General features: G+C 35.4%; 1 protein-coding gene across 1 annotated transcript in view; it reads right to left on the reverse strand.

Annotated features, from left to right (window-relative positions):
• LOC125238289 (neuropeptide F receptor-like) overlaps positions 1-9168 on the reverse strand; it is a 125362-nt gene extending 116194 nt beyond the window's left edge. The window contains exon 1 of the mRNA XM_048145577.1: positions 8839-9168. Within this exon, the coding sequence (XP_048001534.1) occupies positions 8839-8859 (21 nt within the window). The 5' untranslated portion in view covers positions 8860-9168. The remainder of the gene's footprint in view (positions 1-8838) is intronic.
• Positions 9169-16430: the final 7262 nt, after the last annotated feature.

Raw genomic sequence — 16430 nt, forward strand, 5'->3', positions numbered from 1 at the left:
GTCGCTCTCCTGAGTATTAGTAATTCCATATTAGCAAATCGTTGTGACAGTTCATAAAAAGAAGCTGATTTGACTGGTAGGAAACTAATCTACTAAACTTTTAGAGGCCCGATCGACCTCAAGCCGCTGACGCAAGTAAAACAAATTATCCCCATTGTTTCTTCCCCATTTACGCCTGACTTACCTTTTGTGGCTTCCCATTTACGCCTTGCCAAATAATACAAGAACCCTTAATTGCAGAAATACCTCTCAGCAGCAGAATCAACAAAACGCACTAATTGGAAAAGGGCCCTTAAAATTGACAATTCAGAACGGCCGCGGTTCCACTAATTGACGGTCGTCATTAGAGAATGACTGTGCAATGACGCGTTTCACTATAGTTTTAATAATTTATGTGACTGGTGAATAACGTAGAGTGAATAGGCTAATCGGTGAGCTCCATCTTAGACTCTGTCTTCACTTCCCATCAGGTGTGACTAGGGTCAATCGCCGATCAGTCCATAAAAAAAATTAAAGAACGAGTGTTGTTTTGTGAAGAGCCGAAAGCCGAGTTTTATAATAAGATCATACTTCTTGAGTTATCCCGGAATTTGCCACAGCTCATTAGCCTTGGGTCCGCTTAGACAACTAATCCCAAGATTTGGCCTAGACAACTAGTTTTACGATAGCAACTTCCAACCCGAAGGGTAACTAGGCCTTATTGGAATTAGGCCGGTTTTCTCACGATGCCGATGTTTTCCTTCACCGAAAAGCGACTGGCAAATATCAAATAACATTACGCTCACAAGTTCCGGAAAACTCATTGGTACGAGCCGGGGTTCGAAGTTTCATAATAAAAGTAACACGTGTAAAAATGTTCTAAGAAATGTAATTAGAGTTTCGGTTGCCGATATCGTAAAGTAAATATTATGATACACTTCGTCACTACTTTTAAAAAATCTCGTATCTCACGCTGTTCGTCAAAGTTAAAACGCAGTAAGTCTATATGCATTCCATACATACTTACTACAATTTTCTTTTTATTGACAGACGAAGATACAAGTTTTTTTAAAAGTAGTGACGACTTGCATTACATAGTTTGCGTGCGCATTAAAGAAGACTAAAAGGGCCTTTTAGCCTACCTTTAGTGCGCTCGATTTTGAAATTTTACTTTCAAAATGTAATGCTCAAGTCAATGATAGAGACTTGAACCTTATGAAAGTAAAATTTTAAGCAGACTTGTTTTTATAACCTTCATTAAAATTTTCCAATGAAAATCCTCTTATCTAAGATAAACGGACATCTCACTCATTGAGAAATCCTGCCAGTTACAAAAGGTTTTTGACAGATAACATTATCTGCTGGCCAGGCCAATGATTGGCGCAAGAATATGTCCTCGCAAGATTTTATCCGTCCTATGTCATTGATACAATTAGGATGACGACAGACATAAAAAATGCATTCTGTTTAGTCGGTCAATTTGATCGTCCAAAAATACTGGACTGGCGCGAACGAGGGTAGATCGCGCGCTGTCTATGCAACTTTGATGACCCACAGTCTTCAGTTTCCTGTGATCATGATGCATGCAACTACGTCGAAATATCGAGATCTCAATAAAAATGAAAACGGTAATTACGGTCTGTATCCCGGTCAATATAAGTCTAATCAAACTAACCGTGAATCATTTAAAATTAGTACTAGTATGGAAAAAGTTTCATACTAACTTATAATTGATCGCAGTGACACCATACATGCGCGCAGTAACGAAAAAACTGGTGGTATTCTTTGTTTGTAACCATGGTAACGTATTCAGTATCGTATTCTCATCAGGAAAAAATAGCTGACAAAACCTTTTTTTCGCAAAAAATTTTTTTATCTTTGTGTGAATTCGACCGATTCGCGCGGCCAAGAAATACTATTAAAAACTTTTTGCATGCGTAGAAAAAGTATTTTATTCTACTTTTTATCTGATCAAAAATACTCGTGATGGCAACTTAATAACAATTTTCGGCTTCGCCTCAAATTGTTACCCGCACCACTCGTCTTGTTTGACCTCCTTTAAACGCCTGTTGCATAAAATACTATTTCATATACTAGTTTATAATTGACCGCAGTGACAGCATATAATGGTTTAACTCGATATGCTTTTTATGTCCTGATGATCTCCTCTTCTACAATTCTCATGAAATTTTGTAACCAGAATCTATATTGAAACAAAATCCTTTATCGATCCAGGTTTTGGAAATTTTGTAAAATGCGGAAATTGCCACAAAGGTCCTATGTGTATGGCGCTTAAAACTGTAGTGACTGGACTGTGATAGTGACTTCAAGATTTTTTTTTTATGGGATAGGATGCAAACGAGCAGACAGGTCGCCTGATGGTAAGCGATCACTGCCGCCCATGGACACCAGAAACACCAGAGGTGTTGGAGGTGCGTTGCCGGCCTTTAAGATGGGTGTACGCTCTTTTCTTGATTTTTCACTTTTACGTTTTCTAATCATGTCGCGGTGGTCTAAAATTGCCAGAGCCACTATTTTATAACAGTATAATAAAGAGTATTATCGTACGGTATGGCCACTCGCACTCCCTGCTGAAAGCGCCGCCCATCCCCTCTCGGTTACTTCACAGTTACCGCCTGTCAAAAACGCAACAGTCGACCTATCATATTTCATTCATACAAGCATAGTACGCGTTCACCTACACGACTGTGTTAGGACAAGAACGCCCCTATTTCATATATTTCACCGCCGTGTCCGAGGTGTGATTTTATTATGTAGCAGTATATGCCAAAAAAATTGGAAAAGGGTATTTTGTTATCTTGTTGAAATGTCAAATAAGCATCAGAGCCGGCATTCCTTATTGCCGTAAAACAGTCATACTTCTGTCCCTTTTCATCTGGCGCGGCTGCCCGCCGTCCTTGAAACGCATAAGCTTAACACATTCCCCGCCCGCTCCTCGAGTCCTTTAGCCGTGGAAAGTCACATAATAATCCTACTCTAACATAAAGTTCACGAAAGTTCACGCTCTTGTCATGGATGTAGGCTTAATACTAATTACAGGATTAAAGGACAACATGTTGTAATCCTCAGTCTTAAGGACCGAATGAAGCTGTTTATGTTATGAGCACTGGATACGTAAAACAAATTCTTAGGAGAACGTTTCTTGAGGCGCTCGAGTTCAGGAAAAATCTGCAAAATAGCTAGCCTGTACATGGGTCATTTTTTTTTCAAAGTTGTCCAACCCACTTTTTTTGGATTTGGAATTTTTTAAGTAGTTTGCACTCATAATTGCGAGCTCTTCCAAGCCTAAAACAGGAGAAAAAAATGTCTCACGATTTTTTTCCATTCTGTTACCATTTTTTTTTCATACATTTTGTATGGCGGTAACGGAATGGAAGGTTTGTATGGAAATCTTGGGACATTTTTTTCTCCTATCAGGATCGAAAGACCTTGCGATTATGAGGATCAATCGCTTAAAAAATAAATACCCATGTTACAAAAAATGGTGTTGAAAACTTTGAAAAAAAAAATGGACCACATAGCTAATATATTATGGTGTTTTCTTCCGAACCAGTGCGCAAATTAGTACAAAAATTTACAAGAACAAAGTAAAATATTTTGTGTGTAAAAATAAGGTTTTTTTTTTTTAATTCAACTGCCCTGTTATTAGCTGTTCAATCAAATTCGAACGGCAATCCGTTTGCTATTGCTGAAAAAAAAAACACAGTGACTATTTGCAACTTAAAACGGGAAATCGAATATCTTTCTACTACCGTGTAGTTACACTGCATTGTCGTTAATATTATGCTTTACGTATATTTTGTAAGGTAGAGCGGGGCAAATCTCGACTGGGGAGCAAATGTAACTAATCCATTTTTTCCATGTTTTCCAATATTGACATTATTAAATAGTGTCCACCGGTTATATATGGTAGGCGAGTTCAGTGGATACATGTAGAACTCAACATCATAGTGTAATAATGCAAAAAATGGATTACTTACAATTGTCCCCCAGTCGAGTTTTGGCCCTCTGTACCTTAGTTGTAAAATGTATCGAAAATTATAAACTTAAGTTCTTGAACCGAACAGCTTATCTACAAACATCAAAACAGTCGCTTCAACACATGTTCGTGATCTGAAGTGTCTCATTTAGCCACAGCACCGCCTAATCTACTAGTTATCGAGTTGTATCAAATGTGGAGAGGAGAGATAAAACCCATATAGATACCAGTTAGAGAAGTACTTGGCGAGAAACTTCGTAAAATGTTCTGTAATGTGTTGAAGATGTTTGTAAACAAGTTTTCATTGAAATGTTTTTTTTTTTGTTTAATACGGAGGAGAGTTCTTAAGCACTAGCCAAACTTAGCTCAAAAAACAGAAACCTCAAATAAACTCAATATCATTATGACAACTATTATTATGAGACCACAAAAACGCAAAAAATAGGTTCTTCCATAGAAATAAGTGGCATCACGGTATAGTCGAAATAATTATACGAAACAACCATTTTTTTCGCGATTTTAAGCATTACGCCCATAATTAAATTTGATAATTATGACCTCAAAAGCCGCTATAAAAAATTTTGGCTAGAACTTACAAAATCATCTTGTATAATTTTTACCCCATTGTTTCCGTGGGTGACGTAGAAAATGACTTCTTTTATTAGGTATCTTCACAAAATGAATAATACCAAATATCAATACAAAGGTACTTACTACGAAAAATATGGTAAAAGGATCAAATGCATCAAAGAACAATAAAGAAACTTAAGTATAATATTGAAATATTAATAACAATAATATTTTCCTTAGGAATTCCATTTCATTCAATGATTCTTAATTAATTAATTTAGATCTACAAAGGAAAATAGTACTACTATTTTCCTTTTACTAGACGCAAAAACTAAGCATATACAAACCTCTCGTAAAAGAAAATAATTATGTCCTAGGTACTAATGGAATACTTAATTAAGTTGTACTAAAAAGACTGGCTAAACACTAAGTAGTTCGTAGAATAGGCTACTTGCCTCCTAGTCAAATCAGCTTCTTTTGAACGATTTGCTAAGAACTGTCAAAACATAGATAGATTGAATAGAATACTTTTATTGCTAATACGGAGATACAGAAAAAAGATCAGAGACAAAACAAATGATTATAAATAGAGGCAGACAACAGGCGGTCTTATCGCTAAAGAGCGATCTCTACCAGACAACCTTTGGGTAGCGGAAATAAAAAACATAATCAGAAAGAGTAGGTGCTAGAGTAGGTGGTTGTAGGTGGAGTATATATTTCTACCTGACTTATTAAATAGAAATTGGATTTAAAAATGACTTCTTTCCATGTTTTTTTTTTTTTATATTTATCTGATTCTTTATTTCGTGCATGGTATAAAATATTTTATTTTACGTACATTCAAGTTCCCTATCGTAGTACTCAGTAAGTATACACATTGAATAGCATTAGACGAGACGACTAAAAAAAACTAATTAGTCCGTCAGTTACATTATCAAAGAATTTTAGATACGTATTTTTTTTTTCTCGTAAACGAAAAAAACGACAGTGCGTTGAAGTTTCGCGTGACGTCACGCCTAGGTACAATTTTTACTTAGAAGTGACGCCATAAGCCCCACTCCGGAACCTTGATGTTCTTTATCTTTGTATTTTTTCATTAATTAGAAAAAGCGAAAAATATGTATTCAGTATTTTTGGACGATCTAACTGACGGACTAAACAGAATACCATTTATTTATGTAATCGATCTCCCTATTATAGTAGGTACACTGAGAGAAATTTGCATTGAGAATTTAACAAGTTCGACTTGTTGCGGTTTATCCGTTTGAATCAGCCAAACGTATGTTTAAAACAATATGTGTCAGGTGGTTTTTATAAAATCGACTTGTTGATTCAAATATATTGCCGCTTCAAATGACAAGTAGCTTGTTGTTTGAACCAAAGAGCACGTAGGCGCTATTTTAACCAAAAAACTTGTTGAACGAACATGAAAACGGTTTAATATAAAGTAAGTACTGCCGTGTGGTGCCTGCATCAGAAAGAATAGCATCGTCCCGTGGTGGGTGTCGTATAAGGCGACTAAGGGAACACTGATGACAGCAGATATGCACAATCATGAGCAAGGCTCGCCCGTATAATAAAGAGTCACAGTATAATACCTCTAAAGAGTATGGCCACTCCCGCTCCCCGCTGAAAGTGCCGCCCAAGTGCTCTTGGTTACCTCACAGTTACCGCCTGTCACAAACGCAAACAGCCGGCCTGTCATATTTCACTAATACAAGCATAGTACGCGTTCACCTACACGAGCTTAGACTGTGTGCTAGGAACGCACCTCTTTCATATATTTTATCGCCAGTGTCCGAGGTGTGCCCGTATCCTTCGCGGGGTCCGAAATCCGTGCACGCCACCACTTCTAAAAAGCGAATTATGCTAGAATCTACAAAAAACTACTCGAATTTAACATAGAGCGATATACCAGGGCCCCGTTTCTCGAAAGGTACAAGCCTTGTATTACAAGTGCGCGAACTCTGTCAAATAGTATGGGTTGTCATGGAAACAAAATACAAGGCTTGAAAGTTACAAGTTTCTCAAAACTGAAAGTTACAAGTTACAAGCGGAAGTATTTTGCCAACGTGTATATTAGACACTGACAACCACTTGTAAATTGTAACTTGTAGCTTCGAGAAATGGGCCCCAGGTGATTCCTATTAATAAACCTAACCTAACGTGTCGAATTTAACGGAAAAAAACGATGTATCCATAAAATATAAGAATACAATGTATACACTCTGTGCAAAGGTATCTATTATTTTTCCATAAAAGGGACAATGTTTCCTCTTCCACTATAACTCGAGATCGATTTTCATAAAATGGCTGAACGATATGGACCATAAAAATGGCGTTAGAAATAAAAATACAATATAACGTTAGGGCGGAGTTTGATAGATCGGGTGAAAAATTTTATGATGCATTTAATACTTACCTACTTGTAGTTGAGAAGAGACAGGAAAAGGATAAAATGATGTAAAAGATGACATACTTAAGCGTCTATGTAGTGCATAAATTCTTCTAACAATAATAACGGCTTTAATAGAGTGCAGCCTAAAATTATAATTGGAGCCACGCTGTTACATAGAATATTGTATTTTTTCTATATTATATTTTTTACTTTATGCTATATTTTTTTTTTAGTTCGCAGTGCATTGGTTTCACTAATATGCAGTGTAACTTATTTGAATAATAAATTTAAAAAAATAATGATATTTGTAAGTATTACCTATGACATTGTTGACATAAGAATATACTTAACTGCACGAGATCATTTATCATTTATTTTTTAGTTATTATTTTTAATGCCTTATTGCTAAAATGATGTTGCGAGATACAATATCATTAATTCACATTTATTAATATTTTTATAAATACATTTTCCCTAAATGAGATTAGTATTCACACAAAATTTCTCGTCTTCAGAGTTTGTAGAATTCTTATTAATCGTAGAAGAAAATTTAAGCTTTGTAATTTTTTTAGACTGTTACTATACCTACTTTTTATTTTGCTGTAAAAATTATGAAGGTTAATTAAAAAAAAAGAGTAGGTACACGCAGAAACGTAAAATATCTTCACCACAATGAAAGTTATGCGAGCAGTATCAGTGTACGTCATTTGAACTGAAAATGAAAAAGCGTGAAAAAAGCGAATGAAGCTTAAAGCGCTCTTGAAAAACCTTTGCATTTTATATTTTGTTAAGGCAGGTAACAGTAACATAATTATAGTAGGTAACAGGTTTAATATTTTTTTTGTATGGACAGTAGTTATTTTTAAATCCAATTTCTATTTACTAAGTCGGATAGAAAAACATTTAAGTAAATAAGTTGATTGTGACGTCACTTTATTCGATTTCATATTAGCATGATTATCGTTCAAAATAATTTTAACCGTCCTTAAAAAAAGCTGATTTGTCTAAAAGGAAAACAGCCTATTACCAAGATAATAAAAAAGACAATTCATGACCACAAAGAAAGGCAGTCATGAAAATAAAAGGGTATAGATTAAAATATAGAATGGAAAATACGAATATGAAAGCTGATATTACGGAAAACCCTTACGAGTTTCTATTGTGTTATAAAAGAACGAAGATTTTTGAGAGCAAGAAAAATATTTTAATTTCCATTTGGGATAATGTTTTATTCAATACAAAGGGTGAAGTTCAAATAAAAAACTCAATATAATCATATTTAACTAATTAATTTTCTGTGCCCATTTCATGTTATTTCTTTCATTTCATGTAGAAGATAATACGAAGAGTCTTTGTACAAAAATTGCATTCTTCATTTTTAAAGAAACTTGGTAAAACTGTCATCGTTTTAACAAAACGTGATTATTATTTATTTTTAACGTACAGATTAAAAATTAATGAGGGAGATTCATATTTAATATGTACGTTTGAATTTATAAAGTAGGTATTTACATAAAAAATATTAATTTATTTAGAACGAGTAATTGTAATGTTGTTTGAATAAAACAAAATTTAAAATTTAAATAATATTTTTGTACCTATAGAAATAATTGAAACAAATAATTGAATTTGTACAAAATTTGTACAAAAAATATTATTTACACTTTAAAGTTTGTTTTTCTTTTCAAACTACATTACAATTAGAATATAAGTAACTCTCACAGTATGTACCTAAATGTCAAAAAAACTTTTTTTTCCATCCTACAAAAAATAATCTATCAAAAAAGTCTAAAGCACTTAAAATTTAAATATTTTTAAATAGTGTTAGTAGTTTAAAGGATGTGTTGATAATAAAGTACAAACTATATAGACTGTATTAAAAAATACTCACGATATCATCATAAAAAGGCATCAGGATAGATAAAATCCGCTGTATATGGTATACGCATAACGTCCAATTCAATGTAGGACCGTTACAGTAAGGCTGATCACGCCTGGCATGGCCTATAATCTCTTGTCCACCTATTTTGACTAAACACTATTATAACCATTAAAAAATCACTAATTAAAAATCACGCATGCCGGTAAAAATAACTATATTTTTTACAACTCTAATAGTTATTATTAAAAAATAATACACTTATTTTCATACACAATAATTCTAAATTCGCAAAAGTTTCAACGGCTCGTAGGTTCGTAGAAGGACGAAATGCGTGCGTCCCTCCTCGCTCCCGAATCAAGACTGAACGCGACGTTCGACTAGCTGAATAATTTTGAAAATAGAACACCGTTTTTTTTTTTTGTAAATTCATTGACACTGGCAGATCAACTCAAACCCATGAATAAATAAAACAGTTGCGAACCTTTTTAACCGTGTTTTGCCTTTTGAGGAATTTTCGGACCTTTTTGCGTTTGTAAACAAAATGCTGGCAGGGTAAATAAAAGTAGGTTTTAACTCTTGAATTTCCTTTTCTTTTGCGCGCTTGGATTCTTTCGGCAGCCGTTTAGTAAAATTCTGCCTTTCTACCCTTGTAAAGTTATAATTTATATTCTTTTTCTTTGTAGAAAATATTTGTCAGTTTAAAATAAGGGAATATTTCGCTCAAATAGCTTAGTGCAAATGGTTTTGCGATAAACATCTAAGCGAACACATTAGTATACTATTATATATATTATTTTAATAAAACCTTTCATCTATTTTATAATTAATTAAGAAATAAAGAAGTTAAAAATGTAGGTAGTACTACTAGGTAAGGTAGGTACTAGGTAAGATAGGTCGATACTGAGGTTTCAATATTTACAAAAAAAAATGACACTTTAAATAAAAGGCACTGAAAAATCTGCATTGGATCTGTAAGAATTAAGAGAATACTTAAATTTTGTAACACCCTAAAGCTTTAAAGTTTACTAAAAGCATTGCTTTTAGGCGTAAGCTCTGAAAAGCCTTTTATAAAACAACACCAGTAAACAATTCTTTAAAAGCTCATTGTACCGTAATGTCGCAGCGTAAATGTCGTGAAAAATTACATTTTTTTTTAATGATAAAGTAAACAACATCCCCCCCAGAAGCGCTGGTGGCCTAGCGGTAAGAGCGTGCGACTTTCGATCCGGAGGTCGCTGGTTTAATTCCGGCTCGTACCAATGAGTTTTTCTGAACTAAAAGGCCTGAGATACACATGCCTGTAGCTTGCACAACTGTAACTGGCATGCCAGCCACTATAAAATACTTGCATGCCAGTTCATTTGCCAGTAATTTTGAATGCGGCTGGCATGCCAGTTCTGTTGTGCAAGCTACAGCATGTGTATCACAGGCTTTATGTGCGAAATGTCATTTGATATTTACCAGTCGCTTTTCGGTAAAGGAAAACATCGTGAGTAAACCGGACTATTTCCAATAAGGCTAGTTACCCTTCGGGTTTGAAGGTCAGACGGCAGTCGCTTTCGTAAAAACTAGTGCCTACGCCAAATCTTGGGATTAGTTGTGAAAGCAGACCCCAGGCTCCCATGAGCCGTGGCAAATGCCGGGATAGCGCAAGGAGGATGAGAGTAAACATCATCCCCTTTTGGTTATTCACTTAATATATTTTTCAGTACAGATGGTCGTTTTTTTACGCACTAGTTCGAGAAGTGGTTCATTATATGCCAGGTCGAAACTTCGGAGGCTCATCTGTACTGAAAAACGGTGCGAAAAGGAAATTCGTAACTCGTGTCGATTTAAAACACTCCCTTCGGTCGTGTTTTAATTTATCGTCGTTTCGGACTTCCTTTTTTACGGTCGAAACTTCTGTACAGATGGTCCTTTTTGCCCGCGCTAGTGCGAAATGTGGTTCATTTTTTGTCAGGTCGAAACTTCGCGGGCCATCGGTACTGAAAAACGTCAAGTGTGAAACTTCAGAAAGGAATTCCTCTCGGTTTAAAACACTCCTTTCGGAAGTGTTCGCCACTCGTTTCGAACTTCCTTTTCTTTACTTATATCTTACGTATAAAGTACTATTTCAGTACAGATGGTGTTTCTCGCAGTTTTTTACGCACTAGTGTGAGTTCTTGTAGTGTGTGTGTACTTCGGAGGGCCATCTGTACTGAAAAACGTCGTACGATACACGACTTGCGAAAAGGAAATTCGTAACTCGCACTTGTATCTTAATGTACTATTCTGTGACGTTATCATTATCGAGTTACATATTCTAAAAGACTAAAATTCATTGTAGATTTGTTTGTTACGGTTAAATCATGATTTAGTCTATTATCATATTTAAATATTCCCAAAATGTCTGCCGGCAGATTGTTTGCCAACTCGTTAATGGCGTGTAGTTCTGAGTGTAAAGTGTGGGCCACAAAGTTTCGGCATAAAACACACAGAACTCAGCTAGCCTGAAGCGTTTTATAATGAGAACTTTGCTCTTCGCAAAGTACATCATAAGCACCTTGAGTTTTGGATACCTACGGGGTGTGAAAGGGTTGCCAGATGGTTGGGATTTGCCGAAATCCTCCCGATTAGATTTGTATTGACCGGGATATAGACCGTGATTACCTTTTCAGTGGTAACACCGGTAACACTGAAATTGAACGCAGCCGACGCGCGCGAACGAGGGTTAGATCGCAACCAATTGGAACCTGTAGGTAAGTGGAACGGTAGAACTCTGTCATAGTGACGATATAAATCACATTGTAAGAAATCTCTTACTGCTTGTCATTTTGACATGGTTGCAAAGTGGCCTAGGGTTCCAATTGGTTGACTGTAAACCCGCCTTCTTCTTCAGTTTTCCGTGATCATGATGCATGCAACTGCGTCCAAATGTCGGTAGCTCGACAAAAATCAAAAAGGTAATCACGGCCTATATCCCGGTCAATATAGGTACATAAGTCTAAGGAAAATAACCGGGATTCTCCCGATTTTTGTCATGTCCTTCCGCCTCTCGAAAAATTAAAAAAAAATCCTGACATTTTACTTTGCAAAAACATGAAACAATAATCGGAACGTTGTACGTTGCTGCCTACAATTAGGTAAATTAAACCGTTTTTAATTAAAATTGTTGATCACTATCAATAATTTATTACAATTTGATAAGTAATAAGGGACAAAAAGATCATTTTATCAAGAGAACGCGTGGAAATATAGAGTTGAAAAAAGAATAATTTGATTTTATACTACGACTTTTTCTGACAAAAGTCCCAAAATACCGACAAAACGTCCATTTGTCTCGATTTTGGGAGCATTCGATTTGGCAATCTTAGGTGTTAATGAAGTAAGTACCTACTTAAGGGATCTGTAATAATTTAATCATTTCTATGTATTGGTGATAAAAGAAACTGGTGTAAAAACTGTCATAATTATTAATAGCAACAATAGCAACATCCTCATCGTTTATAACATACGAGTAAAATAAATTTTATAGGATGGCGATTCTTTTAAAATATTTATGTTACATAAAAATGATGGAGATGGGATATTGCCATTAATATGACAGTTACTTGGAAGACGTATATTATACATAAGAGCATAGTACACCATAACATTAGCAGCAGATCTATCTTAATATATACTTAACCGTCATAATAAAATTATAGTGGCTTAAGCAAGTCGGAATGTGTAGGCATCATGCTGACAAAAAATACTCGTTTAAAAATGTTTTCATAATGAAAGTTTTGCTTACCCACGAAGTGCTGGAACAACCTACCGCCAACTTGATGCTTAGCTGTTTATAAAGTGAAATAAAATGTAAATAGAAATAATACACAAAACAAGAGAACTGGGTGGCATTCAAGCTGTTGGTCATTCAAATAAATGACATTAAACTAATTTCTGGCCGGGATTCGAAACCCTGACACCTACGATCTATCTGCGTACATTAGACCGACCTCGTGCGAGAGCTAAGCGGAATCGATGCGCGCGCGGCGAAATCTATCTTGCGAAAGAAAAACTCATGATGTTTTCCGGGATCTAAGGCTACGCTAGATCGATTTTTCACCCCCGAAAACCCCCACAAAACAAATTTCAGCGAAATCGTTAGAGCGGTTACTTTCTTTTATATAAATAAATAAATAAATAAATATACAAGAATTGTCTAAGATTCCTCGGAAGCTAAGTGTCGTCTTAATTATCACAAGCTAGAAATCCAATCCACTCGAAGACGGACTGATGGCCACTCGACCTTCATGCATATTGCGGGCGTGATTAAGAACTAGGGCAACGGAATGACATGCTCTGCACGTTCGGAAAATTATGTTTTATAAGGTATTTTTTTTGGCTAAATCATGGATTTTATAATATATTCATGAATTTTTTCCCACACCAGCGCACGGCCCATCCTCCAGGGAATCAACGACATCCCATCAGGGCGCTTGCCGTCGCTCATCCATACTAATGTTATAAATGGGAAAGTGTGTGTCTAGTAATTAATAAAATTGTAAAGGTAAAAAAATAGTCTTTAATGATACTTTAATTAACAGCATTTTCAACAAGAGGTTCGTAATTTTTCACCACACCAACGGGTAAAAACTCTATGGATTCTTCAGAAACGGATGATCTTCTTTTTAGCTCCGCCACCTGAAGGGTTAAGATGTCGTTGAGTGCCGCGTGACGGGACAGCCGTCTTTAATGATACTTTAATTAACAGCATTTCCAACAAGAGGTTCGTAATTTTTCACCACACCAACGGGTAAAAACTCTATGGATTCTTCAGAAACGGATGATCTTCTTTTTCTTTCCCTTAATCCCATCTACTTGGGGTCGGGTCTCCTTGATCTAGTGCGCCAGACAGTTCTGTTCTGGGTTGTCGTTTCTCGAAGTGCTGCAGCTTCAGCTTCCAAACTTCTTTTGACATTCGACCATCACGGATTCTTCAAAAACTGATGATAATTGTTGTATTTCATTCAGAAGGATGCAAATTATTTTCATACAAATTTGTACTTTCTAACACCCCAACGCAAAATCGACGGTGTTATAAGTTTGACGTGTCTGTCGTCTGTCTGTTTGTGGCATCGTAGCTCCGGATGAACCGATTTAGATTTATATTATTTTTTTTTTGAAAGTGAATTATTCGGGAGTGTTCTTAACCATTTCATGAAAATTACTTTGTCGCGGTCGGGTTTTTTCAAAATTTAAAAAGATTAATTTTGTGGTTAGGTTATGCCCAATACTGGTTGGTAAGCTTGACCTCTGATGATGATTATTAATTACACATGTCAAATTAATTGCTGACTTTGATTCAGTTTGATGTTTTACAGTTAGTATTTTCCTCGTGTTGATGTGGTGATAAATGTATTTCAATCGGTCGTTTCAATTTGTTTAATCTTCATGCCAAAAACTATTTCACTATTTGAACACATCAATATCAGCACGAGCGGATAGAACAACTACTTTGCCCCCATGTACATAATAGTTATTTGTTCTAAAAGGGGGAAAAGTCGTTGTTGCACGTGCCAATATTGATACCCGAGCAAGCGAAAGATTCCAAAATTGAACCGCAAGCGTAGCGAGTTTTTCACCACACCAATACGACCAAATACTAACTCTAAAACATCAAATTGAATCATCGATGTATTCAATATTTCATTTATAAGTAAATTCTACCAGCCAGCAAAAGACATGACCAAGCTAAAAATTGTATGAAATCGCTTTGCACTGTTGTGCATAAAATCCATTTTTGCTATCCGTTTTCGAATAGTAAAATTGATAACTATTTTTCCCTGTAAAATGTAATATTAATACCTATTCGTTATTTTTTAGTTTATTAATACTTCGTATACTAAGATAAAATGGTCTTATTTATCGTTTTGTTTTCACTGAGGTTAAAAATATTACTTACCCTTGAATTGTATTTCCGAAACGCCATAAGCTAAGCGAAAGCCTTTTTCAGCTTTAAGTTCTTTATAATTAATTTTTCCCCTCACTAGCTCGTAAACACGTGTTTTGTCCTTTAATACCAGCGGGTTAAAAACGCATTTTATCCACTAGTGGGTAAAGTAATTTGACCTTGAATAAAGTCAAATTAACTGCTTTAAGATTGATAAAAGTAGGTGAATCTAGTAATAAAGATGATTTACCACCTGTGGAACTACTGGAAACAGTTATAAACGCATTTTTTGCGTTGTAGTTTCCTCGCTATAGTGAGGGGAAAAGTTTTGTGTTACACTCGGGTGCAAATGTATTTTACTTCTCGTGTGTTAACAAACTCGCAAGTTCAGGATTCTATTCTCGAACCACTCGCTTCGCTCGTGGTTCAACTATAGAATCCTTTCACTTGCTCGTTTTTCAATTCCACACTCGGCGTTAAAATACAACTTTGCCCCTTTGTATAACAAATAACTAATTCCTTTCAATATAATTTCAAGTAATAAAACGGCAATTAAATTCAAACAAATAAGAAAGTTTGATACTACAGGGATTTAATAACTTTGTGAATATAAAATCAAACGAAGTCGAAAAGATCAGAGGCCGAGATGATTGCTTATAACAACTATTACAATTTAGGTATTTTAATTACCTTATGACACTCTTATCCTGCAGTCAAACTGTTAAACAGTTTTGCAGGGCCTGTGATAAATTATAATATTTGTCGACTGTATAATATTCAATAAATAAATAAAATAATAATAACATGCAGTAAGGCAATAAAATCTAATTCATAAGTAAGTGTGTGTGTGTGTGTGTGTGTGTGTGTGTGTGTGTGTGTGTGTGTGTGTGTGTGTGTGTGTGTGTGTGTGTGTGTGTGTGTATGTGTGTGTGATATATTGTGCACACGAGTGAGACCTAACACATTTCGAATCATAATGTAGGTATAATTATTAATTCATGACTTAGTAATATTAGTGTACAGTACCTACTTATATACTTATACATTTTAGTTTCTACAAAGTAAAAGTAAATTCTAGATTTTTATACTTTTGATATGAAAAGATTTTTTTTTATTGTGTTTATTTTGCCTGTGTGGTGACGGGTTAAGAATTTCACCACCCCCTTTCTTCCCGTGGGTGTCGCAGAAGGCGACTATGGGATATAGGTTAAATTGTGGTGTAGGCGAGAGGCTGGCAACCTGTCACTGCAAGGCCACAGTTTCGTTTTCTTTTAACCCCTTATTTGCCAAGAGTGGCCCTGAAGCTTTGGTAGTTTCATGTGTTCTGCCTACCCCTTTATGGGATACAGGCGTGATTGTATGTATGTATGTCTAATATTTTATTACAGTGAAAACATTTTCGTAACAAATTATGTCCTTAAAAAACCTTCTAGAACTTTTGCAGCTCGTACCTATTGTAGCATTTTAATAACTTACCTATAAAAAATTGTTCGGTATTGAAAACGGAAATGCTTTTCTGCGATTTTGCATTGGCCAGCCGACAGGCGTTTTAATAAATCGTTTTTAAAAATTATTTAGCCTGGAGTAGCCCTTACAGAAAATATACTTATTAAAATCAAGGACGATATAATACGGGACAGACAAAACCCATACAAAAAGCGTATCCCCGAAATGTATGGGCCTTTTA

Source organism: Leguminivora glycinivorella, chromosome 23 (assembly GCF_023078275.1).
Source record: "Leguminivora glycinivorella isolate SPB_JAAS2020 chromosome 23, LegGlyc_1.1, whole genome shotgun sequence".
NCBI lineage: Eukaryota > Metazoa > Arthropoda > Insecta > Lepidoptera > Tortricidae > Leguminivora > Leguminivora glycinivorella.